The 24,777-nt window shown below is 36.0% G+C and overlaps 1 protein-coding gene across 11 annotated transcripts in view; it reads left to right on the forward strand.

Moving 5' to 3' along the window:
- CAP (Cbl-associated protein) overlaps positions 1 to 24,777 on the forward strand; it is a 95,384-nt gene that overhangs the window by 61,408 nt on the left and 9,199 nt on the right. For 6 of the 11 annotated variants that reach the window (XM_034331160.2, XM_034331164.2, XM_034331168.2 and 3 more), the window contains 9 exons: positions 257 to 329; positions 789 to 824; positions 2,058 to 2,202; positions 2,377 to 2,482; positions 3,753 to 3,785; positions 5,058 to 5,168; positions 8,215 to 8,261; positions 8,446 to 8,615; positions 15,351 to 15,410. In XM_034331160.2, coding sequence (XP_034187051.2) covers positions 257 to 329; positions 789 to 824; positions 2,058 to 2,202; positions 2,377 to 2,482; positions 3,753 to 3,785; positions 5,058 to 5,168; positions 8,215 to 8,261; positions 8,446 to 8,615; positions 15,351 to 15,410 — 781 coding nt within the window. Of the gene's footprint in view, positions 1 to 256; positions 330 to 788; positions 825 to 2,057; positions 2,203 to 2,376; positions 2,483 to 3,752; positions 3,786 to 5,057; positions 5,169 to 8,214; positions 8,262 to 8,445; positions 8,616 to 10,351; positions 14,798 to 15,350; positions 15,411 to 24,777 lie in introns of all 11 variants that reach the window. The other 5 variants (XM_034331171.2, XM_034331166.2, XM_034331163.2 and 2 more) reach the window with 5 other exon arrangements.

Raw genomic sequence — 24,777 nt, forward strand, 5'->3', positions numbered from 1 at the left:
TATAAAATTAATGTAGAAAATTCTAACTCAAAAATTAATTGTTCACTTATATTGATTGTGTAAAAAGTAGAAAAAAAATTGGTAAGTATGTATGTACGAGATTTCTATTAAAACTCTAAAATCAAAGTAACTTAATTTCGCTTAATACAAAACGCACAGATTTTTCTTGTTTACCGTTCAAAATAAAGATATTAAGAATTAGTCAACAAAGATTAGTTTCCATTATTTATTGTTTGACTGGAGAAAAATATTCTAGGAAGTCAAGGAGAATAATCAAACGAAATGGTATAAGAGAATGTACGACTCGTTGCATCGTGCAGACAGACCCGGTGAGTTTGTGTAGCAAATATTAAATAGCTTCAATGCTTATATGAGATACTTGGATATTGTAACTGCAATTAATATAACCAAAACGCTTATCGATATATGTATACCTTTTTTTCTTAATTTTTAATTGAATAATAAAATATATAACAGTGTTATGAAATTGTAGTCTGCCAAATTAGTCTTTTCTCGTTATGTACAATACTATCAGCCAGAAATATTTTTTATTTTGTTTAAAATACCGTTAAAATTTATTCTATTCTTAAAACTAACAAGCTCTGGTAGAATATTGTATAACAGAACATGATATAAAATCTGTTGTAATTAAATGAATACAGGATTTTAATCTGGAATTTAAATGATTGAAAATATAAATAAAAATATATTTATCTGACGAGAATAAAAATATATTAACAATGCATCAGAACAATTGCGAGATTAACTCTGTTTAATCTCATTTTCAGATGACTACGTAACCATTCGTTACAAACAAAGAAGAGGTGAATACATGCATCTACAGTCGAACAAATTACAACAATAAAAACTAATAATAACAGCTTAGCCGTAATAACACGTCGCGTTAAAGGCCTTCTTCTTCGGTTGATTTCACTGTTTTTCTTTTTATTGGTTTTTTTTAGTAATTTGTTAATTATAGTGTTTGATGTTAACCGAGCTAATAATAATTATTAATTTATCTTTTGCGTGAAAGTAACAATAAATGATTTAATACACACGGCAGGGATCGTGTGGAGTGTTTTGCCTTTATTTAACCCCTTGCCTCTAAACACAAGCACAGTACAACCTCCACTATTCAAATTAATTAGGGAAACTTTTTGTTCTGTAAGCCGATAGAACGTACGATTTTGTGCATGTGTACACACCACGTTCAGATAATGGAACGATCGAATAACAGAATAATTGAATAGTACAGTATTGGGATAATGGGAGGTCGGATAAGGGAGGTTCTACTGTATTACGTTATCCTATAATAAATGTCGGATTTTGATCGTTAATTTTGAATAACGACTGCTTCGTTTAGAATAAAGATATTTAATCAAAATGAAAATTAATATATTTTATCGTTGGTACATAAATTTGTTATTCCAGTTAATCTAATAATCGTTATTCAGGGTGTCAGTGCACCCTCAGCTGTCCCTACTGTTTCATTCCCATCACAGGTCTGTCAAAGCGAGATTAAATAGTCGTATTCTCTGTTTGAGCCTTTGTCAAATGCGAAATTAACCCTTTCGTGACAGTATTGGGACAATATGAGGTCGGATAAGGGAGGTTCTACTGTATTACGTTAGGTAGGATGCATAAATCTCACTTAATATTGAAACAATAATTAATCTGTATTTGGCATTCACTTAGACACAGTGAAGAAAAAGAAAGTTTGGCACGAAAGGGTTAATATTCCTAATTTGTTTAGTGTTTGGTGAGAGCAATAAAAGAAATTAAAAAGGAAAAGGTATATTTATGTATGTACTTATAAACAATTAATTGAAATATAACATTTCCGAAAACCGACATTTATTGTAGAATAATTTGATAAATAATCTGATTATGATCCATTTACAATCAGCCGAGATAACAGCTTTCAAGATTTTTTACCACAAAATTCATTGTAAATTTATGTATTATACAAACTTCTGTTTATAACAATATTCGTAACACACTTGTAAGTAAATTTCACTGGTATTTCTTGCAACAAATGGAAGCATCTTTTTGTTCAGGGACGAGATACGGTTACGGAAGTAGCAGTGGATATCTGAGTGAACCGGAACATCGTTTGTACACAGAACGTTCTGCCACCTTTGACAATCGACGACGTCTACGAAACAAAGAAAATGATTTCTCTACGTCAACTATGCCTAGAAAGTAAGAAATATTTTTGATTATATTTATTGCTATTAATCATGGCCCTAATTATAGTATAGTTGTACAAGGAGGTGATTTTTCTCGGGGTCGAGTATTCTACGTTTAATGAAAAGTGTTAATTGTATAGTGTTACTAGACCTTTAAAAAATTTGTGAAACATTTCTCTCATTATAGAAATGGACCACTGAAGTACACTCCAGATATTTACAAGAATCAACCTGGACGCATCGAGGACTACGAACCTGGACGATCATCCATTTCTGAAAAGGAAGCTAAGGAGGTAAGGAAATTCATATTTTCAGAAAAAATTCATCCACGATCTGATAAACCTTCATTCTTGGACATAAATTTTCTTTGAGATTATACCTTGCGAAAATTTTATAGTATTTATTATAATAATGGTTTACTTGAGTATTTAACCAGGAAGGATCACCGAACAAGGTTGCTAATTTCTGTGTATGATATTTTAAAATACTGTGTCCCTTCCTCATTAATAAAGACGAGATTTTTAAACTGGTCTGATTAAAAATACAAACACTTGTTTTGTGCTGGATCGCGAATTTTAATCGAAGTGATGTTTGATATATGCAAATTAATACTTGTCGCCATACATGTAGAATCTCAAAAAGGATTTACACTGTGAAAATCAGTAAAAAAGTTCTCTGTAATTAAGGAATCAAAAAATCCTTTGCAAGTTTTTCGATGTACATCTCTTTTGAGACATCCTGTGTATCGAGTCACAGTACAGTACGTACTATACGTAGGAGCTTCCCGAATGGTGTGTCTCGAACATGATCGTTTGAAATGGCTTTGCTTTCTAGCCAACTTCTGTCACACGGACGAGAAGGAAGGTAACAATTTAATCGAACGGCTGAAATCTCAATTAATTAACGAAGCAACATTTGATTTTTTCATTTGTTCAAAGCTTGTTTTATAATCGCGTCATCGTGTGAAACATGTCTTTCTTTGCGTTTCTTTCGATGGTACCTATATGTATTTCGATGTTCGGATATGTCGAGCACACGAAATTACGTTCTTGCTTTCAGTATTCCATCGTGCTCCTTGTTTTTCAGTTAGCTTTCAGTAGTGCTGCTTTCAGTGATCGAACGGTGACTTGCTTTTCATCTGAAAGTAAAATTCTTCGTTCAAAATGCAAAACGACGATTTCATGTAATTTAAAATTGACTACTGGATAACAGTACAGGACCATTCAAAAATATGAGATTCAAGGTGAACTTTTTTTAAAACATAGAATAAAAGATTTTCGGGAATAATTAAATTTCTTAATATAGAGTAACATCCTGTATTAAAAAATATTTGTAAAATAATTAATAATTTCTGAAGTGATTATTATAAATAAAGATAAATAATTTTAATGAATATATCTGATTATTAATATTATTAAAAATAGTATTTGAAAATGTAATTTTAGATGAAAAGCGGTCGTGAAACACGTCATTCAGTTATTTTATTTTGTTTAATTTTTATACCATTTTAATTTCATATGATTAGTGCATAGACTAACGCTATATTTAATTCTGTGTTTCTAGTGGTGGGACGAGGTCATGGACATATTCGATGGGGTACGCCATTTTTATACTTAATCATAGTTAAATAAGTACCAGTTCCACTTTTCCTTCGCTATACTTCTTTTCTATCTATTCCCAGATCGCTCTCATTTTACTCCTTTCGTACATTTCTATCATCAGTTTGGTCCATCAAGATTTTCATCATTTATTAGCTAAAAATGTTATAGAAATCCGTAACAAAAATCAAGATTATTCTTTTCATTACCATACTAAATTTTACCAATTTACTGTATTTATTTCTTGCTCTCAAATCATTAAATATTTCGTGTTCTAATATACAGGACGTATCATAAATAATTCTTATTTTAATTTGAAATGCAGGTTTAGTATGAACTTATCTATTTTTCAAAAAAAAAAAAAAAAACTTTTCATTCAATGAATTTTAAACAATTTATGAGGTAATCAAATTGAACTGTTAGAAATTGCATTTTCTTATTGTATGCTTGCTATCAAGGAATACGATAAATATAAATAACTTTCGTGTTTGTTAGTGGTATACTAAGAATCGTTGAATGTTTTCCAGTGTATCTAAACCTATTTTCTCTACATTTCTTCTTCCTCATCACAGCATATTCTTTAACCTTGACAAATGGTAACCGATGGTTTCAAACATTGGATTATATTATGTCAAATGGTCGATTAGTAAACATAAGAAATCTAACAGGATTTGATAAAAATACTGTAAAATAGCACTTATGTCATGTTAATTTTAAGCTAAAAATTTGATGAAAGTACACAAATCCTTCATCAACATTTTTAATATAAAATGACTGGTAGTTAGTTACAACATTTCGAAGCATATAAAGTCTGCTCTCCATTGTTCACCTTATCAAAAAACCAGCCACTTTGTATTAAGAATATTGATAAAACGTTTATGGAATAATTTTCCTCACACCCTAAGCTTCAAATTGACGTACATAAATTCTACTATACAATACTATTGGATTTCAAATCACGTCGAAGCGTAATTCAAAATCGTCCATTTGCCATGATAATCCTAATAGTTTCCGAATACCTCTGATCCATCGTACGCACCTGGTTAACCATGCATGTCTATCCCGATTCTTGGAAAAGATCGCACCATATGGTCCCCTATCGAAATACTCGAGCAACGTACACGTACCGTGATCGATGCCTCTCTGTGTGCGCGCGCGTGTGTGTGTGTGTATCTCTGCTGTTTGCGTATCGTGTCCGTTACACCCCCGATGGTCCTGGTCCTGACAACTACGACGACGCTAACTACGCCTGACAACGCAACGCGGACAGTGGTTGAACGAGAATGGACATCCTCAGGGTACGGAGATGGAGGAGCTTCTGGACGCTCGGCTGAGCCATCGGGCTCTGAGCCTCTCCTACCGACCGGAGAGCAGTCACAACGTAAGGGTACCAGCGGTCAGCAGCTCGAAAGCCCTCGAGAACATTGGAAAGTCACGTACGAACGCGGATGATAGCTCCCGTAGCCTCTGTATCCGCGATACTAATAAAACCCAGAGGACGTCTGCGATGCAGTGGTCGGGCACGAATCTGCTCGACTACTCGAAAGACGGCCTAGTGAGACCTCTCGATCGGGCTGCCGACTGCGGTTGGCACACTGGCATGCTGGAAGGAAGATCCAAGAGCTTTGTGCTGCCGGATCGTTGCTTTCGTCGATCTAATTCGCCGAGTGGCGACAGATCGACAGCTATCAGATCGACCCTCCTACAGGCTACCAGCGACGATCATCGTCATCGACACCATCATCACCATCATTATCATCATCATCATCAACGCGTCTCGCCTACTTCTTCTTCTTCCACGTCTTCTTCTATTTCCAGCAGCAATCACATTATCCTAGCGTCACCGTCGTCGACGACACCTTCACGGGTTAGAGGCTGATTCATCGTGGACAAGTAGAATGCACGATTGACGTATTAAGTTTAAGATTCTTGAGACAGTCTGATAACTCGCCAACTTCGATTCGCTGATTTCAATCAAAGTTTTTTTCGAACATATAGTTGGCTTTTTCTTCTTTACAAATTATGTATTATGTATACAGACAGTTGTTCTAAAGTTTTTTAATCATTTGTTTTTCGAAAATTCTTTTTCCAAGTTTCTTCGTTTATCGATACGACTATCTAAATACATAGGGAGATCAATTTTGAAACATAAAATAACTTTTTTATAATTGCCTCTGCATGGAGGGTAATTTGTGAAGAAGAAGCCTATTATATTTTTTGAAAGTATTATTGAAGTCAGTGGCCAGAAGTTTGGGTTCTATTAATCAGAATTACTGTCAGGGGCTTTTGAGTGTAAATCATGTCCTCATAGTTGAGTATTCTCAGGTTTCGTTAACAATGTCTTAAAATGTTAGACTATTAAAAAGATAGTCGTATTTTGATGAAGCTGACTACATTAATGGCGAAACACTGGAATATTTATTCTCCCGGACATGACTTTCATTTGACAGTCTGTGATAGTAACAATTTTGACAAATTAAGGTATTATCCCTTTCGCTGCAACTTCGACCATCTACGATCTTGCATTTATAGCAAGCTAGACTGTTCTCCTTATTTCATGATTTTATATATTAAACTCTACGAACTCCATCTACTAAAATATCTTTTCTCTTCTATATAAATTTTTATTAGTTTGTTTTTCACGAATTTTCCCTGAATCACCAGGTTCTATATTACTTCAGAGGAAAATCCTCCAGTATCTTCCTAGAAAGCAGTTTAGTTTAAGTATAAAAAATGTGAACGAGTTCCTGCTTTAAAAGCAGAAGATGTGATAGCTTCATTTTTATAACAAATATTTGTTAGGCATCTTTGCGATATCGATTAATAAAAGTAAAGTGGCTGATGCTCTTTGACTCCAAGAGTCTACCTTTCTTTTCATCTCACTACTTGACATTACTTTCAATGAATGGTCGGTACGGAACAAATAATGTTTCATAAAAGAGAGCCCACCATTGAACCTTATGGCACATACACGTAAAGTAACCTATCATGCTAGATACCAGAGGATCTGTAACAAATCCTTTCTCTGCTACCGTATCTCTGCAGAATCGCAATAAGTGGCCACATTAACACTATCCCATAAGAAAGGTATTAAATTCATTTCGCATGTCAACTGTAATCAGGAAATAGTGTTTATTCTTCTTCATCGATTTTTCCAACACTTCATCAAGAACGCAATAACGCGGACATTGCTTTTAAGGAATTATTGCAGAAACTAAATTGATTACGTGCTAGTTCTACTTTTCGAATTTTGGCTCAGTTCGATAAAATAGATATTGGATGATAATAATTAATTTAGTTTTTTGGGATTAATGCCAAGTGGTCTATTTTCAAATAGTCTAAGAAAATTCTTTATCAATAGATGTTGGCTATCCTAATAAGATGTTTTAATTGTTTTTCTTGTCATTAATTTTCTCTTCCGAATTACGTGCGGATGTACACGTCGCGATGCGTCATATGCAGTGAAAGGGTTAATCCTTGACGTAATAAACAAAACACATAAACACAAAGTACTACACGATTGACGTATTAAACACGAACTGTAGACAGTTCTGAATTGCCACTTCAGGTCTTATTCTGTTTGGAATAAGCATATTATGTTAGAAATAACATTGTATCTTTTCTTCATTACTTCTTCTCTGTTGACCTCTTGAATTCCTTTTCAAGTTAATTTCTTGTTTTATGAAATGGAATCATATTACATATTAATCGTTATATTACTTACGTTTAAATATTTTCATTGATTATAATAATCTTCTTTAATCAATTCATTAAATATTGTCTTTTTTGCAACACAATAATGAAAATTAATGTTACTTATTTCAGAATATATAAATTAATATTAAAATTAGACTTGACCAAGATCAGTATTCTATTTTCCATAGTAATCTCACTCCTAAATGATTTAATTTGATACTTGAAAGTTCAAATAATAAAAGTTTGTTTCAAATAATAAAACTTAACTGCTATTTTATTTATAATTTAGACAACCAAGTGTTTATAAAGTAACATATCATAAGACAAGGGATTAAAATAAATAGTTTCTTCTCTTTTCTTTTCTATTATTGTTACACTGTCACTTGTGTCAATGTTCTTGTACATTCTTTCTCTCTTCTCTATCTCTTCTCTATGTCAGCTGATTTGCTCATTTGCTAATTGATTGTCCTTCATTGTTGTTCATTTGCGCTTAGCATTGGCCAAGTGTCGCATGTGACGTGACTCCTGTTTGATATTTTATGAACACACTTGCATAAACGTCAGAATAATATCGTTTGAAACTATGAATCTATTATGTATGAATTCGATTGAAACTTTTTGTATGATAAAATCGCGAGAAGCATGAAATATACCTTGAAATTTATACATAATTTTATTAATTAAATAAAATGATTTTTCATATATCAGTAATTAATTTTTCACGTTTTCAGCCTTTCGATCAACGCAACAGTCGTCCAGCGAAACCTTATATGTCCCAGTAAGTGGATCTGAAGTTTATTCGAAGTAATTTTATATTTCTAATGACTTCGCTTACGAAGAATTAAATTTAAAAATCAAATTAAATTATTCAAAGTTTGCAAGAGTTTCAAAAATCTTTAATTTGAAAGTAATTTAATATTCCATAATGAAGTAATTGTTCGAATATCTATCATTGTTTACAGTGCTCTCAAAGAATCTGGCTATGAAAGTGATTCCACACTAGTATTTCGTCGCAAAGAAGACATCAGTCCATTGAGTCAATTAGAGCAACGATTAGCTTATAAAACTGTTCAAAGTGGTGGTGACGTACCTCTTCATGGACTTCGTAAGCCAGCCCCTGAACGACCAAAGGGTGAGTCTCGAAATCCATGATTCTGATTTTCAATCTTAAAAGCTACCTTTTTATTTCTCTGAATTTTAATGTACCGTTGCATTTCTACTATTGTTTGATTTTATCTAAACAAAGGCATGTTGATTTTACTATTTGTCTAATTATTAATGATACCTGTGTCTTACTAATCATAAGTCCTTAGCATGATCGTGTGACCTATTTTAGCTTTGATTGAAAGAAACACTTTACATCTACAAGCATCAAGTTCTTAATTTTTATAATTTAAATACCTTGCGTTCCTTTTCGTCTGAATAATTCGTGAATAGTTTTGAAATCATTTTTTTTTCCTTTTTTTTAAAAATTATATTTGATAGTTTCAGATCTTTATTGTTGCAATGGAACTCTATTTATCCGAATTATTTGAGATAATATGTCAAATTGATTTATTAGAATATTTATTAAATATCTACCGAGACCACCTGCCAAAATATATTCTGAAGCATTTCCCACACGAATAACTTAAATCTTCGATATTCTGCTTTTGGAGGATATGTAATATCCAGGAAGTCCTTTATATCAGAAATAGCATGTCCAGTGAACTCATAAATCTAAATTTGATAATTAATTATTTGTTAAATTTCATTCGGATAAATAGAGTTCTATTGTGTTCTAAAATTTATATCGATAACGAATTGTCACCGTGAGTTTAATAACAGTATATTGGTAAGACGATAAGTAACATTTTTCTCCATTTGTAATTTATTTAACAATCGCTTGTAACAGCTTATTACCGCTTCGAATTTTGATATTTTTCTGACCTCGTTTGAAAAATCACTTTGATGTAAGTGTTACATGATTCAGACATTACCAAACGGTATAATTGATTTCATGAAAGACTAGGATTGTTTGAATTTCACGGCTTTTGAATAATGCGCATCGAGTGAAAAGCATAAAGCATGAATCATAGCCATGTTTCTGTAGCCGATGTCCAGCTTGAACGCAATATTTTATACGAATACAGTATTGCCTTCCTAAATGGCAACATTTTTATCTGTCTAATTAGAATCTTCTAATTAGTATGTCAGATAAATTAGAATTATTATTACTGTAAGGTTTTCAAGTGAATAATTGACTACTAATATTGCAATTAATAACGACTTATTAAAATTTAATGAAGTATTACTTTTTTCCAAATTTATTATTATTACAGCGAATGGTATTGAAAATCATATAGTTTCAAATTTAACGTAATTTTAATTTAATAGAAAATATATATAATTAATTTACATTATTATTTTTTTTTTAATTTCTTAATTCGAATTTAATTAATTTTGCTGTATCTACTTACCTTACTTGTCCACATTGAAATACAAGCCTTATTCTTTAATAGGTTAATTACTAGTTTAATTGCTTAACATGGTTATTGTCAGTTATAAATTACGCCACTTAGAGAGATAATACTGTATTTTCTTTTTCTCGTCTATTTACCTTTTAAATTACACAACGCACCGCTCCTCGGCATCTGTCGATATTGGTATGCGATTTAATTTTACTCGAATCTCGTAATACGATGCACCAGCGGTATCACTGCCGAGAAGACTTTCCGATCTTCACGCTGTACCGGATTAGAAAACCAAGGCAGAATCACCAGCTTTTGAAAAGAGACTTTCCTCGATACTTTTGGTGACAGGGTTCCACGGCACGCAATTCTTCACGAACACGCGACCAACAAACGATGCGAAAAACTTTGTCCACAGACGACTCGGGCGTCGAGTACTTTCCTATCTCGCCCACTTTGACGCGGATCCGTGTGCATCGGAAAACCACTTCTTCAGCGACGCCTGTGTCCTCGCGATACAAGCAAACATCGAGCAACCAGAGTTCAAAGATCAAGAAAATGAACGCACAGTCCACAGTCACAAATTCGAATTCTTCCAGAGACACGACAAATGCTCGTAGCAGAACATTTTCAAGGCCACCCTCGCCACCTCGAAGACAATCTTCTCGAAACAGCAAGACTCTGAAATTGTATACCAGAAGACAAATTACAGACGTCACGCAGTCTCTGAAGTCGAGGCACAAACAATGCTTCAGTGCTGATGCGTCCAATTTTGGTTCACACAGAGAACGACTGTGTAGTAACCTGGATAGATACAAACGAAGTCGGGAAAACTTTCAGAATTTAGATACCACAGTGTCCTGTAGGTTGAGCAGGAAGAAGTTCGAGTCTTATCCTTCCCAAAGTTCACTGGAGGCAGGTGCAGAGAAGAGAACTCGGACAGTGGTCAGTAAAGAACGTCTCCTAGACGATAAATCGCTTCATTCCGCGAGGATGATCCCGAAACAGCTTTCAAAATCGCAAAATTGTAACGGAGTTTGTTCATCAATGTCCAGTGTAAAAAAGGATAGCGTGAAAACGCGGCTGACAAGAAGAGAACAAGAGCAGTCGACGAGGAGACTCGTCAAATCATCAGCTGAGTTACGTTTAGAGAAGTGCAGGGATAAAAGTGAAAGAAACGTGGAAATGGGAACTTTTCCTTCTCAAAGTGTTGTTAAACATTCAGCTAGCGTTTGTTCTTCGAATTTGATTAATGGAAGACAGAAGAATTTGGATAAGTCTCTGAAGACGATTAAGTCTCCTTCTCAGAAATCTCCTATAAGCTCTTCTACTTCCAAGATCGTATTCACAGATATTAAGAAACCAAAAACGATAGTCAAGCAACCGGATAAAGTAGCCAAAGAGCGTATACGTTCGCCAATATCTTCCTGCAAAGCAGTTGTCCCTGACCGACCTAGAGGGAAGCCTTTAACTATCGTCAAATCGCCTATACAGAAACCTCAAACGATACACGTGAATCCTGCTTCGAAGAAGAAGAAAGTGGAAGTTAAAAGAGGGCCAAAGAAAAATTTAGGAATCGAAGCTTCTGATAAGAGTAATATTGAAAATGAAGAAGAAATTAAAAAACACCAAGAAGCTACTCGTTCAGACACTTTCTTCCAGAATCTTTTCTTGAGATCCATCTCGTCTGCTGTCTCCAGCGAGAACGTTCCTTCGAGAAGGTCTATCGTCTGCGAACGAGCTAGGATATATCAAGAAAACATCAAAGAGAGTAGTAAATCCGAGCCATCTTTGAAATCCCTTAGCATCTACTTAGCTCATAAACGTCCAGTTTCGAATTCAAAGTTCAAAAGCTGGGAACGAGAGAGCGTAGCTTCCAGCAGGAGCTCGAGTCCTTACGGTGTTAGTTGGCCCGGTAGGTCTGTCTTTCAGAAAGTCCGAAAATTCGATAGTCTTTTAGGCATAGAAGACCTGGAACCAGAATTGACGAAGGAGCGTCTGAAGGAAAGAAGCTTGAGCGAGCCACCTTTGAAGACTCTGTCGGAATACTCGGACTCGAAGCGTTCTTCCCGAACGTCGTCACCATCCCCGGTCAAATCCCCAGCCAGTAGACTGATACGAAGTTTGAGACAGGACAGAACAGATGTTCATCAGGCAAAGAAAGTTAGAGCCAGAAGCGCGAGCGAGGTGGACGGACTGCAAGGATCAAAATTCGGGTCCAGTTTATCCTTGACCAGAAGCACGAGTTCTGTTTGCATGTCACCGGTTGAACGCGAAGAGTATCGTCGATACGTGTTAGAAATGTTACACGATAGAGGGAAGTCAACGAGGTACAAAGAACTGCACGATTTCTATTCCAGCCTGGAAAGATTAGGCCAACTGGAGAGGACGTTTTCTTCTAACGATTTGAGACCCAGGCTCAGGAACGAAGAAATCGTGGATTACGATCGTTGGAAACAGGTGAGGTCTCAGGAGAGGATTCAGACCGAGTTTAATACGCTTTATGGGAAACTAAAGGCAGTACAGAAGGATAAGGACCTTTTGTTCAGTACAAAGGATACGAGCAAGTTCAAGTGGAACGGTGATTGTGGTTTGAGATGCAAGGAACGTTCAGTAGAGAACATCATACAGCAGTTTAGGAAGCTGCAGACTGAGTCTTCTAAGAAGATAGAGATTTCGTCAAGAAAGGACACTTACAAACCGCTATGGCGGGGTACATCAGTGATCAACATGGCAAACACAATTCAGAAAAAGGCAGAGAGCGATCAGAACGAGAAGTCTTTGGATAATTTGGATCAGCCGTTACTGCAGCGGAGTCTTGGTGGTAGTAAAAAATTCTGGAGCAGTCTGTCGATAGAACAGGTGGCTACCTTGAAGAAGCAACTGAACGAAATCTATGGTAGCGAGAATTCACAGAAGTCTGAAGTGGATCCACGACAGGAAAAGACCTCAGCTTCCCATAAGAGTGATTCCCTATCAAAATACGAAATTGTGGTTCCCCCTCAAACGGAATCAACCAGTGGACTCCTAGACGATGGAAAAGGTCTCCACGTGCGATGTCATTCAATGATCACCCCGGATACAAGTTCAGTTTATCAAAAACCACCTTCTAATCGTTCAGAATCGACGAGGAAGAGGAGTGGTTCCATTAGTCGAGGGAAGAGTCTGGAGAGATCCGAGTCTGCCCCGATTTCTTCCTCAATGAGCGAGCTGGAAAAGAAAAGGCTCTCCGTGACCCTAGGTAAGGAAGTTCTCGACAAAATCTCCCAAAGAAGACTGTCAGTGCCGAGGGAAACTCGAGGTAGCATAGCTGCAGCACTGGCAGCCAAGAAGATTCCAAAACCGATCACCTTTGATTCATCAGCTGTAGCAGAGCCATCAAAGACCAAAGACAAAAGCAACTATTTGCTAATCTTGACACCCAATAACAAGACTCCAGCCGATCGGCAACGAGTGGAGAACGTTTTGTCAGATTGGTCAGAGAAATCGCCACTCTTAGCGATGACGCTTCCCGAAGATGACACGCGAGCTAAAATAGTGGCTGCTAATTCAGGAAGTGAACGAGATAGCACCACGGGTAGCTCAGAAACGTCCGTGAAAACGGTCATCCAGCGAGATGTCAAGGATGCGCCAAAGAAGAACACCGACAAGCCGGAAGGTACTTCGCCTTGCAGGAAGAAAGGACGATTGTCTTCTTCGCAGAGTTTTGCCGACCTGAGAGAGTTATTCGGCGAAACAGAGACGGCTAGGTACGCGACCCTGCCCCTGTCAGGGTGCAGGACACGCTCGATCTCACCCAGAGGAGCGTCCCTCCGCTCGTGCTCACGGGACCGTGAACACGACAGACCTCACAGCGTCAGTCCGTGTCGCGCTACCACTCGATCCGATTCGTCCTGCAGCCTCGAAAGCATTTATTTGCGGGGTTCCTCGCCAGACCCTGACAAGTACTGGCGCGCCTATTTGAAACTGGTCAGAAACGGTACTGTCAAACGACTGAGGGCTCGGTTCGAAAGTGCGGAGGACTTGCGTAGCGGTGGTAGATCCAAGTTGGTCCCAAGACCAAAGAGGTTCCAAAGCGACCCAGAGCTTGCGCGAAGTCTCCTGAAAAAGGTGGAGCAGGGTAAGGTGAAGGCTCACGAGTTCGCGGATGTAGCCTGGCTGAGGCGGAAGTACGAGCCCAGGAGAGGAAGGGCTCGTCGGAGAGGCGAGTCACCGCCTATTCCACGTGTTCCTCTTCGACGAGAAGACCTGGCCATGCCTCACATCGACGTCATCAGCAAAACAGCTGAACTGAAGGACTCGACGGCTCATACTGTGACCAGTGCTGTAGCCAGGAAGGCAGAGACCAAGGAGCTAGAGGCAAAGAAGCCTGTATGTCGTTTGAGGAAGAAGTTCGAAACATTCGGCATGCGGAAGACCTCGATCCTGGGTGAAATGTTCACCTCCTCTCCGGATGTGCGTGAACTCCGTGACATAGCCCCGTATCTGGCGGGTCGCTGGGTGGCTCATAGGTACCCCAGTCGAAGGGACAACATGCGGTCTCTCTCTTCCCCCCCGGACCTAGCCGGGCATCGGGTTTCCTCAAAAACTGACTCAGTTTCCAGTTCCAAAAATGTGCAGATCAGAGATGGAAGTAAAGTGACGGGAAAAGTGTGTGCTTCTTCGAGAAATTCATCGTCTATTTTGAAGCAGTCGGACGTTTTCACGAATCAACAGTTTGATCCTGATAAACACAGACCGAGGTTCAGGTATCAACCTCCTCCACCTCCTCCATCGCTGTCCTCGACCACTGTTCGACGAAAAAACAACAGTTGGTGGTCACCGATTCCCATTTACACTGCTCGACCTACCGTCACTTTCGAAGGTCTGAATTTTCATAAATGTTAGAAGAGACTTTTTATCATTTTTGCATATTCGGTTGGAAAAAGGTTTGTGGTTAAGATGGGAAGTTGTCATCTTGAGTGTCATTTTTTAGGTATTGAATATTGGTTTCTGGTAAAATTGAGTGAAAAATAGAAAATTTTTTTAATGGTAAAATACAAATTAATGTGAAATATTTTAGAAAATAATTACTAAAAAAGATGGCGATTTCTTGTGAAATATTATTCGTGTATTCCTGATAGAAATAGAACAATAGTTATATTTTTAGTTGCACAGATTTTCTATCTTTCTGGGTTTACATATGAATTATTAGAACATTTTCCAAAATACAGATCTCGCTATCGATTAATTTGTTTTCTTTTTTTTTTTTAAATCATGAAGCAATACCAATATCGATTGATGCTGAGCAACAGTGCGTTCAAATGAATTTTAGAATTTACAGCGATTCCTCGTGCTGAGTGATTCTCATTATTCGCTAATTATAGCACGGCTAATTATTATTTTCATTTTTTTTTTTTTTTCGGCTCTGCCAATAGAATACTCGAACGCACCCCCGCCACCACCAAAATCTCAACACTACAGAGACGACTGTCAAGGTAACGCTGAAAGCTGATCATTTTTCTTTATTTTTCTTTAATTATAATTCGTTTTCATTTATTGCTAAGTGAGATGTCATTTTTTAATTGTTTGAGTAGCAAAAATCTCATATGATGAAATGAAATAAATAAATTATACAGATTGAAATTTGGTAAAAAAAATGGTTTTAAATTCAATAATTAAATAGAAAACTATTTGATATTGAGTAAAAAGCTATTTTTAGATCTGAAGGGTCTTATAATACCAAAGCTACTAAATTTCCTTTATTTCGCAATGCAGGAAACACGAACGATTTGGTTCTTCTTATATCAAAACATCACCAATAGCAACTATTCTACTGTTTTCACTTATTTTGTAATTTGAGTAATAGTAATAGTATAAAAATTTTATGTTTTTCTACACTAAATCCATAACTTTCATAATTTTATCTAAAATTTAACATTACTACGTAACTGTTATCTAGCATTATAAAGTTTCTGTAATTTACTAATTAGGAAAATAACATAATTCATGTATATACTTTCACACAGCTACTTAAACGATTAAAAATCATTGTCACCTGTTAACTGGGTGAAATAATGTATTATAATGAACAGTGAGCCAAAGAAAATTTAATATTTGTTTTGCACGTAGTGAATGTAACTAAGAAACATTTTCTAATATTATTTTAGTAAGACAAAAGTATGTCCAATAAATGTGTTAATTAATTATCATGCGTCTTTCGTAGAGGGTTAATTAATTTCTCCCAGTTAACAGATTTAAGGGAGCAATCTTATGTTGAATGAATGATCGATCGCTTTATGTTCGTTTGACTCTGCTCGAATTATTTTCACGGCGCGTTCGAAAGAAACAGAGCATGAAATTTGCTCGTTGTGCATGACATGAACCCAACTCGTTTGCGTTGAGGGAAGCGTAGCTATTGTTTTGCAGTGAATTGAGCATGCACCTTGATTACGAAAAGCTACGAAAGAGGGTACGTTAAAGTTTGCACAGGCGGATTATTAAATGACAAATTATAGGTGTTTGATTGATTAATTACATAATCAAAAATAATTACATAAGGTGTTGCTTGTAAATAGCGAAATTGTACAGTACCGAGTATGGAGGATTGAGGAGGATGTTGGGGGTGGGAAGGATTCTATTCACCTGAGTCGAACTAACTTTCGCTGTTCAGTACCAATCAATGAACCGCTAAGTTTATAAGAAATAAAGTGGTGATAGAAAACCTCTGATAAATATATAATTGAACTCGGCTAATCGATAAAAAGTTTCGAACAGTTTCAAGTTATTACTGATTTTTCAAGTGGTACACTAAAGACAGCAAACTTTTTATATTCAGAAAGTTTTGGTACAATAATTAAAATCCTAAAATAAAATTAAACTTTTCAAATAAAGGAAACAGTGTAAATGAAAAGTGATAAGAAAATGAATATACTAAAATGAAAATATTATTCGAGCGATATAAAATTGGTTTAATATGCTCGAGACAATATTTTAATAACAGATTTATTGATTTTGATAACTGAAATCTTGTTCGACAGGTATCAAAGTTCAAGGCTGCAATTAATCATAATACTCTTATCAATATTGCTTCTCATGAATCATTCATATTAATAAATGTCGGTGTACGTCGTATGAAATTCAATGAGTTATGACAGATTTTATACTAAATAACATGAAGGTATATTAATTGCAATATTATTTGAAATTTTGTACAATAGAAAATCAAAAGATTTGGAGTTATTTAATTTTCAAATATTTTTTTATAGATATTTTTGTACATAAAACGTAGTTTCATAGGCTGAATTATTCCTGATAGAATTAATAAGCTTATCGTGTTATCAGTGAACTGTTGATCACTTAAAATGCTCTCCTATCTAAAATGTTACTCCACAATACTTTCTTCGAGCGGGAGAAGTGATAGAATTGTATACACAGTGATAGAGATGAACAATTGTTACTTTGAACTCGAGGCATGTTGAACAATGACAACTTTAAATCATAATAAGCTGCAAATGGTGATCATTTTATATTTAGAACATCAGTGGAAGTTTTATGTGGTCATTTTTATGAAACTTTGAGCTTAAAATTGAAATATTCCAATTATAAGTGCTATTTTGCAATGCTTTTATGTCATTGAATTGTACCAGGCTTTATATGCCAGGAAATTGGCTATTTAATCGTAAGTGAAAAGTCCTACTCTCTAAAGGGCATACAAAATCATCGATTTCTGTTCTTTACATACTGGTAAAAATATAGCGAAGTATATGAAGTCTATATCGATTGTATATCAGAGTTTATCTAATCTTTGGCGTTGACTGTTGCCAGCAAAGTGCTCGTCTGAACGACATTTTTATGGATAATCTGGTCGGTGGAACTAAGAAGTTGTTTCTATACTGGCAGTATCCCAGTAAATTTCGAAAATAAATTCTAAAAAGGGAGACATCTTTATGATGTCCAAGAATAACAAATTTGTCATTTTAGAGAATCAACATTCAGTGAACAGTGTTGTGACAGACTTTTCTTATCAGTGAACGGAAAAAGAGCTTACGTGGTTTTGATAAAAAGTGATAGGCTGGCTGTATAAGAAATTTGTTTACAAACTTGAAATTTCAATGATTGTGGATTATTGCAGCGTGGCCTTTGCCGCGAAATCCATACACCAAGGAGATTAAGCTATGCGTGTGTGCACGATGCTGAAAATAACGTTGCTCTATTAACATTGCAAACAGCTGTCGGAAGAACGTAAACATCGAAAGAGTGTTCTCGTGCTAGCCTCGAATTAAACGAGTAATTAGTCGCAAAATGTCAGACACGCTAATTGCAACTTTAATGCAAAGTATCGTGAATCGCGTACATCATTTCTAAATTTAAAACGTATTTATTTTATTTTTGATAAAATCTCAATTTATTTAATTCATGGTAACTTACCAATATCAATATTTTAATGAAAATTAAAATCCTTCTTTAGCTGATAGAGCTCTGCTTGTAAATTCGATAAAAATATTGATTTAATTTGGTAACAAAATTATTCCTTTTCAAACAGTGTCCGAATATTAATCTTAGAAAAATCAAGAAGGATCTAAAAGATTTCCAAAATATTATTGATTTCTATTTACTTTGAGTTCAGTACTGAAGAAGTAATTTTGGTTCAATAAACATATTTATACAAAAAAAGCATTAGAAATAAATTGTTGACTTTAGACGTGTGATACGTTATGCAACTCCCTAATAAATATGCAACTCCCTAATAAAGAGGAAATGGGTTTGCGAAGCGAGTGTACAACAGTGAGTTAAATCGACGGCTGAACGTAAGGAGGAAGGTAACGTTCTGATAGTCACGTTAGGCGGGCCTTTTGCAGAAGTTGATGCGGTTTCGGTGAGAAATACGCGACGGCAGACGAGGCAAAAGTGGAGGGAGTGCAAAAAGTGGCGGTGAATTCGCGCGAGGAGTAGACGATCGGCACGCTTCTTTCACGGCAGATGCTTCAGAGTAGTCGAAGAGGAGTACTACTAGCCCGCGAGTGTCTTCTTCAGCGTGACCGAAGATCGGAACAATTACATAGTCGTACGTTGACACGCGCTAGTGATTAACATTCTGGAGAACAGTACTCGCGTTATTCTTGAATCCGGATAAGCAGAAGCCGAAGAAGTGTATATACGCATAGTGCGTGCCCTCTTCAGCGTGGAAACGTGATTGGCCGCTAGATAATTATCTTCTTCCCAGACACGTCGACGCTAACAGTATTCATATGCGTAATAAACGTAAGGGAAGAAAAGTGTTTGCGAAGAGGTTGTTGAGTGATATTTAAATTATCAGTCTAATTGCTTCATTAACATACGCTATTTGTCACAATGTTAGGTTCTAACGACGCAACGTGGAAATCGTTGCATTTGACCGTATGTCAGGGGAATAACATTGTAAAGTGTTGAGCGGTGGTACGTGAGCAGTGTCAAGTGTGATTAATTTTGAAATTTATAGGTAGCGGTGCGATGACGCGGTTGATCGTACAATAACAGGAAAAGGTATGAATGAATGGTGTTACAGTGAAAGAAATCGGAAGTGCTGACAGGATATAAATAAGTATGAACTGAATGAAGATTTTCGAACGTGGGCAAGGTCAGCACCGTAAGAGGCTAATCAGTCTGTCTTGAATTTTAATTAGATTTACTATGACAAGTTTATATGGAGAACACATGATCAAATCATAATGCTAGTAACTGCATGGAAATATATATTTCTAAAATATACCAAATTTTCAGTCGGCAAGTAAACTTGGTGTAGTCTGATGGTTTTTCAATACTATTTGATTAAGTAGTCGCTAATAACAACTCAAAACAAACTTCAATAATAATGATAATTGCTTGGAGATTCAGTTGATTCAGTATTTTGAATACCTTTTTGACTGATCATACTTATTTTTCATGAAAATATAAAAGGTATTGAGAATGTTTTGGTGTTTTTAGAAATCAGAGGTATATACAAGTGTAATTCTTTTTCGAATCTTTTATCTGACATTATAATCTGAAGAACTCCAAATATTTGAGATAACAGTGGCAAGTAATCTGTTTCACCACAATTTCAATCCATTGTAAGGATGAAAATCACGATGACAAGAATGTTTTAATTATCCGTTGCGGTGTAAAGATAAGTTTCGTTCTACTTATAATTTTCGAAATCAGTATTTCAATTTGCTGGCTCCGATATTAGGATAGAGTGAGTATTAATAACTAAATTATAGAACGATCAATTACAGTAAATCTATTGTTCAAGGAGTGATAAAATTTTTTAATTCGGTAACTTGTGAATTTATGACGTTGTAATATATTTTATACATGCAAATGTATTGCAATAATGGCACTTGACTTAATTATCAGATGAGAATGTGTCAATTATAATTGTTTTTCCTGAGATAATTTAAAAAACTGAATGTCTATTCTGAAAACACCATCTACAGAATCTGAAATACGTAAAGAGTTTTCCATCCCCTAGTGTTCCATATAATTGCATAAAATTTCCAAGAAACCAGTGTTTTGAAAATCGTGCGCTCATCTTATCAGCAATCTAGAAAGAAAGAAATATTTGATAATGACACTGTACGTTCAGATAATCCCGACTGTCTTCATTCTAACAATTGTATTTCATGAATACCACGGACGCAGTCTTCCGAGACAGACTGTAATTGTAAACTATCCCGGCAGAAAATAATTCTGTTAAAGAAGTGGATCATTAGATACAATATAACTCGCGGTGAAACCGTATCTCGATAAAAAGTAACTCTCCAACTCGTTAACAAACTATTCCTTTTTCTATAACAGGGATGGCGTTTCTCATTTGAATAGAATACTAGTTCCGAGTGTGCAGGTAACACCTTTCTCAAGGGAAGATCCCGTCAACGGTGTAACGAAGTAACCGTGTCTCATTGAGCCGACAATTTGATCTTAATAGGCGCGATTCCTGTGAACATTTCTCGTTTGAACAAGGGTGAAGCTACATCAATCGTTTCCTTCTTCCCTGCCGAACGATTGTTGCGAGGTGGAGAAAGTGTTACGGGACACCTTGTTATGTTTTGCCCTGTTTTTCTGTTCGCGTGTTTCTTGCCAATCGGCGCTGCCTACTTTTCTGCCGAATAATTGCTCGCGGCATGATTTTTCGCGGTAAATTATTGGCCTCTCCTTTGTGATTCAGCTTGAATATGTGAAAACTTCACTGCTAGTAATTAATGTTTTTTCGAATGGAATGATTTTTATCCTTTGAATTTAGAAACTTTTACCTGGCGCACCTGAAAGAAATCCTTTATTTCTAATTAATCCATTTTCTACGTGGAATATTAACGCATCCGTAATTATGTTAAAGATTAAAGAAAAAAGGGAATGAAAGTTTGGAATACCGTTAAAAGTTGATTTTATAATTCCACGTAACGGGTTAAGTCATGAAGCAGAAAAATTAAATAATCATATACTTAATAACCCGTATCGTGTGATGTATTCGATATAATTATCATTTTCAAATTACGATCTTATAGATAATTTTCAATCGAAACGAAAATTTGTATAGCTAGATGACATAGATTCAGGGGTTGCATAGTCGTTGATTGCAAGAGTTTCTAGTGGCTAGTTTCTACGCAGCTTGTTTCAGAGATTAGCTTTCCTTGTAAAATCATCAGTTTCTTAATCGCAGCCGGCCAATTAAAGAGACAGAGGTGCGATCAATTGTATTTATTAGCAGCATCGGCGCTTTTTCGTTGTGTAATTGAGGATACTAATTAAAAGTTTTACCGATCGACAAGCTGAACACGCTACGAACTTTTTTCAGAAAGAACGCTCGGGGTTGCTCGACCGAAACACACTTTCCATTCCTCGTCGTTGATTATCACGTAATTAATTTCGCGTTTGATCGAAAGGAATCGGGTACTAAGTTTCTCTAAACAAACTTCTTGCGTCATTTTTTGAAATTTATTCTACTGCGAATCGCGTGGTTTTAAGTCTGCATTGTGTATCTTTTGCAAAGGTCTCATTCTTCCATCGGAATTTCTTTTTTCGATGAATTGAAAAAAGAAAAAAGAATTTCTTTTTTTAACAACATTCAGGCACTTTTTTAAAGAAAAACAGTCAAAATTGGCAGTTTTTATGATTTCAAAATTGGCTTTTATGACTTTTATGATTCTAGCCATCGTGGTTCATCTGGAAATAATTAATAGTATGTAAATTAATTATTATTTACAAAGTATACATACAGCAATATTAATTTTAATGATTTAATTACAATTTCTGCTGCGTTACATTTCATGTGAGTTCTAAATAACCGTTGTAATCGATAACTAACAGTGAAACTTTAATCACTTTCCAATTAAAATTAATTGAATTGTTTCGAGCAGTGCCGATAAATCACTGATAAATCTAATATTGCGTAATCATTAAATCATGAAAATTCTATGTATCCAACTAAGTTGCCACCAACATTTCTTATGAATGTGATAATTATTATGTACAGTAGCTCTGAAGTTGGTTGCTAAACTCTAGAAACATGTTTCACTTATCTTAATAATGTAAAGAGATAGTGCAAACATTTGTCCAGAAACGTTTCCTTTCAAAGTTGTATGTAGAAAGTTCACAGTAGATACAGAGTTGTTCAAAAATAATCGATTACCTAAATTATTGCCACTTGAATTATAATGTACGATGAATTTAGTTTTTAAACTATAGAAAAACCTCAAAGTAAAATTTAAATAATTATTTTCGAAGACTGAATATCAAATTCTGTTCAGATTTATAGGCATATCCACAGTCACAGTGAGTTCTTTGCTCATATAAACTTGTCATACTTATCACTGTTATCAGGTGATGAAGGAAAATGCAACAGTTTAATTTTGCAACAATTTTTGCTTATCAAAATAGGGTCCATTGCACTTGACAACACTTTTTAATTACAGTGATAGGGGAGTTGTCGAATTTAATTAAACCTGCCTTAACTATTTGGGTAAAATTAGCCCAAAATTGTAATCCCATATTTAATAATTTAATTAAAATGTAATTTATTAAAGATGCTCGAAGAATGTATTATTAGCTCTTACTTTGTATAATAGAATAATGAAAATTTGAATAATGCACAAGGATTAATTAGTACAGAGAATTTTGCAATTAACCTGTTGCACCTTTCCCTCAACCCTGCAAAATTCGACAGAACTTCCAGACCTGATACAAATTATTTACACTATTTTAGAATTTTCATTCATAAAACCTAGCCAACGTATAAAGAATGAACGATTCTTCGAAACTTAAAATGTTCAACTCAAATTTACAACGCGTCGAGGACTTAGAGAAGAGTCCCGAGTGGACCAGTCTCACAAACGAGATCAACGACCTAGAAAAAATGTGTCACCTGAATAACCATCGTCCTTCCAGAAGGCTTAGATACAACTACCATAGACACTCGATGCCTCAGATGCAGAAAGCAACGTCTGTCTGGATCGAGCCTAACAACGATCACGATGAAACGTGTCGTTGGAGTTGGCGACCGAAGACAGAGTTCGAAAGATCGTATTTTTTCGACGATTACAATCAGCACATGGAATCGAACGAATATCAGAAACAGGAGGATTCTGTGCCTTACGAGAATCAGTCACGAGTATCCTTCAAGATCGATCAGAATTTTGACAGAAATAGGGAAACGGCTTACAGTGGGACCAGAGAGAGACTTCACGAAATTTTCGAGCGCAACAGGTACCTTAGAAGAAAGTTCTTCGCCAGCATGCCGGATAATGACTCCACTAGCTACGTTAGTGATTTTCCGAAAAGTTTCGAGCAAAAAAATTCGTGTACCGCATCGAAATACAACAGTAGCGGATTCGGAAGTACCGAGACGTTGACCAGTCAAAGCAATCAGTCGTCGATCAGTAGCTCGAACGACAGAAAATCCAGGTGTCAGCTGAATATGACGCCTGAATTAGTGGAAGAAGAATCTGAAAGTTTAATTTCGAACGAAAGTCGTCCATCGACAAACGATAGAGGCGAGCTGAATCCTTCTTCAGGAAACGAGGTGTACCTTCTAAAAGAATCAAACAACTTTTACAATTCTAAGGAGAATTCTGGGTCGAGTAGCTGTGCGATTCCTGCACGAGGCTATAATTTTCGAAAAGATGTGAAAACTGGCGCGAATGCTGAAGAATTCTCGTCGAACAGATGGAATTCGAAAAGACAAGTAGATAATAGGGAAATTAATCATCAGCTTCGTTTGAACGAGTTGCCGAGAAACGTGTGGCACAAAAGTGGACATAATGATGACAAATTATTGTCGAAACGTGCTTATGGATCGACGGGAAATTTTCTCGAATTTAAACCAATCAGCCGAGCGAATAAATCGTACGCGACGTTGGTCAACGAGGATGAGAATTTGGTGAAGAATAGAAACACATGGACTGCACGAAACAATTGGGATTTCTGCAAATCTTTACCAAATTTAAGTGTTTCTGAACCAAGGATCGAATTCGTGGAGCAGTCGGATGAAATTCATGCTCCTCAGGAAAATTCGACGAGTTTAACCCTGCGGAGGGTGAAGGTGATGAAGGTTCCTGCGCCTTTAGATCTGTCGCGGGTGAATGAAAGATACGAAGAGGTCGAAGCGTTGGAGAGAAAGATACTGAGTAATTACACGGTCGACGTGTCTCTGCTTCGAAATTACGATTGTCCTCTTCAAGGGCTGCCAACGATTGTCCAAGACGAGTCTTCCGATGACAACGGAGAAGCTTCCTCCTTAGATGCGGCGGATGTAAAACGTGTGCAAAAAGATGACGTTCCAGAATTACCAACGGTGGAAGAATTGCAGGCGCCACAATTAGTGAATAATTATAAAAGCACGAAAAGTGG

This window comes from Osmia lignaria, chromosome 14, assembly GCF_051020975.1.
Source record: "Osmia lignaria lignaria isolate PbOS001 chromosome 14, iyOsmLign1, whole genome shotgun sequence".
Lineage (NCBI taxonomy): Eukaryota > Metazoa > Arthropoda > Insecta > Hymenoptera > Megachilidae > Osmia > Osmia lignaria.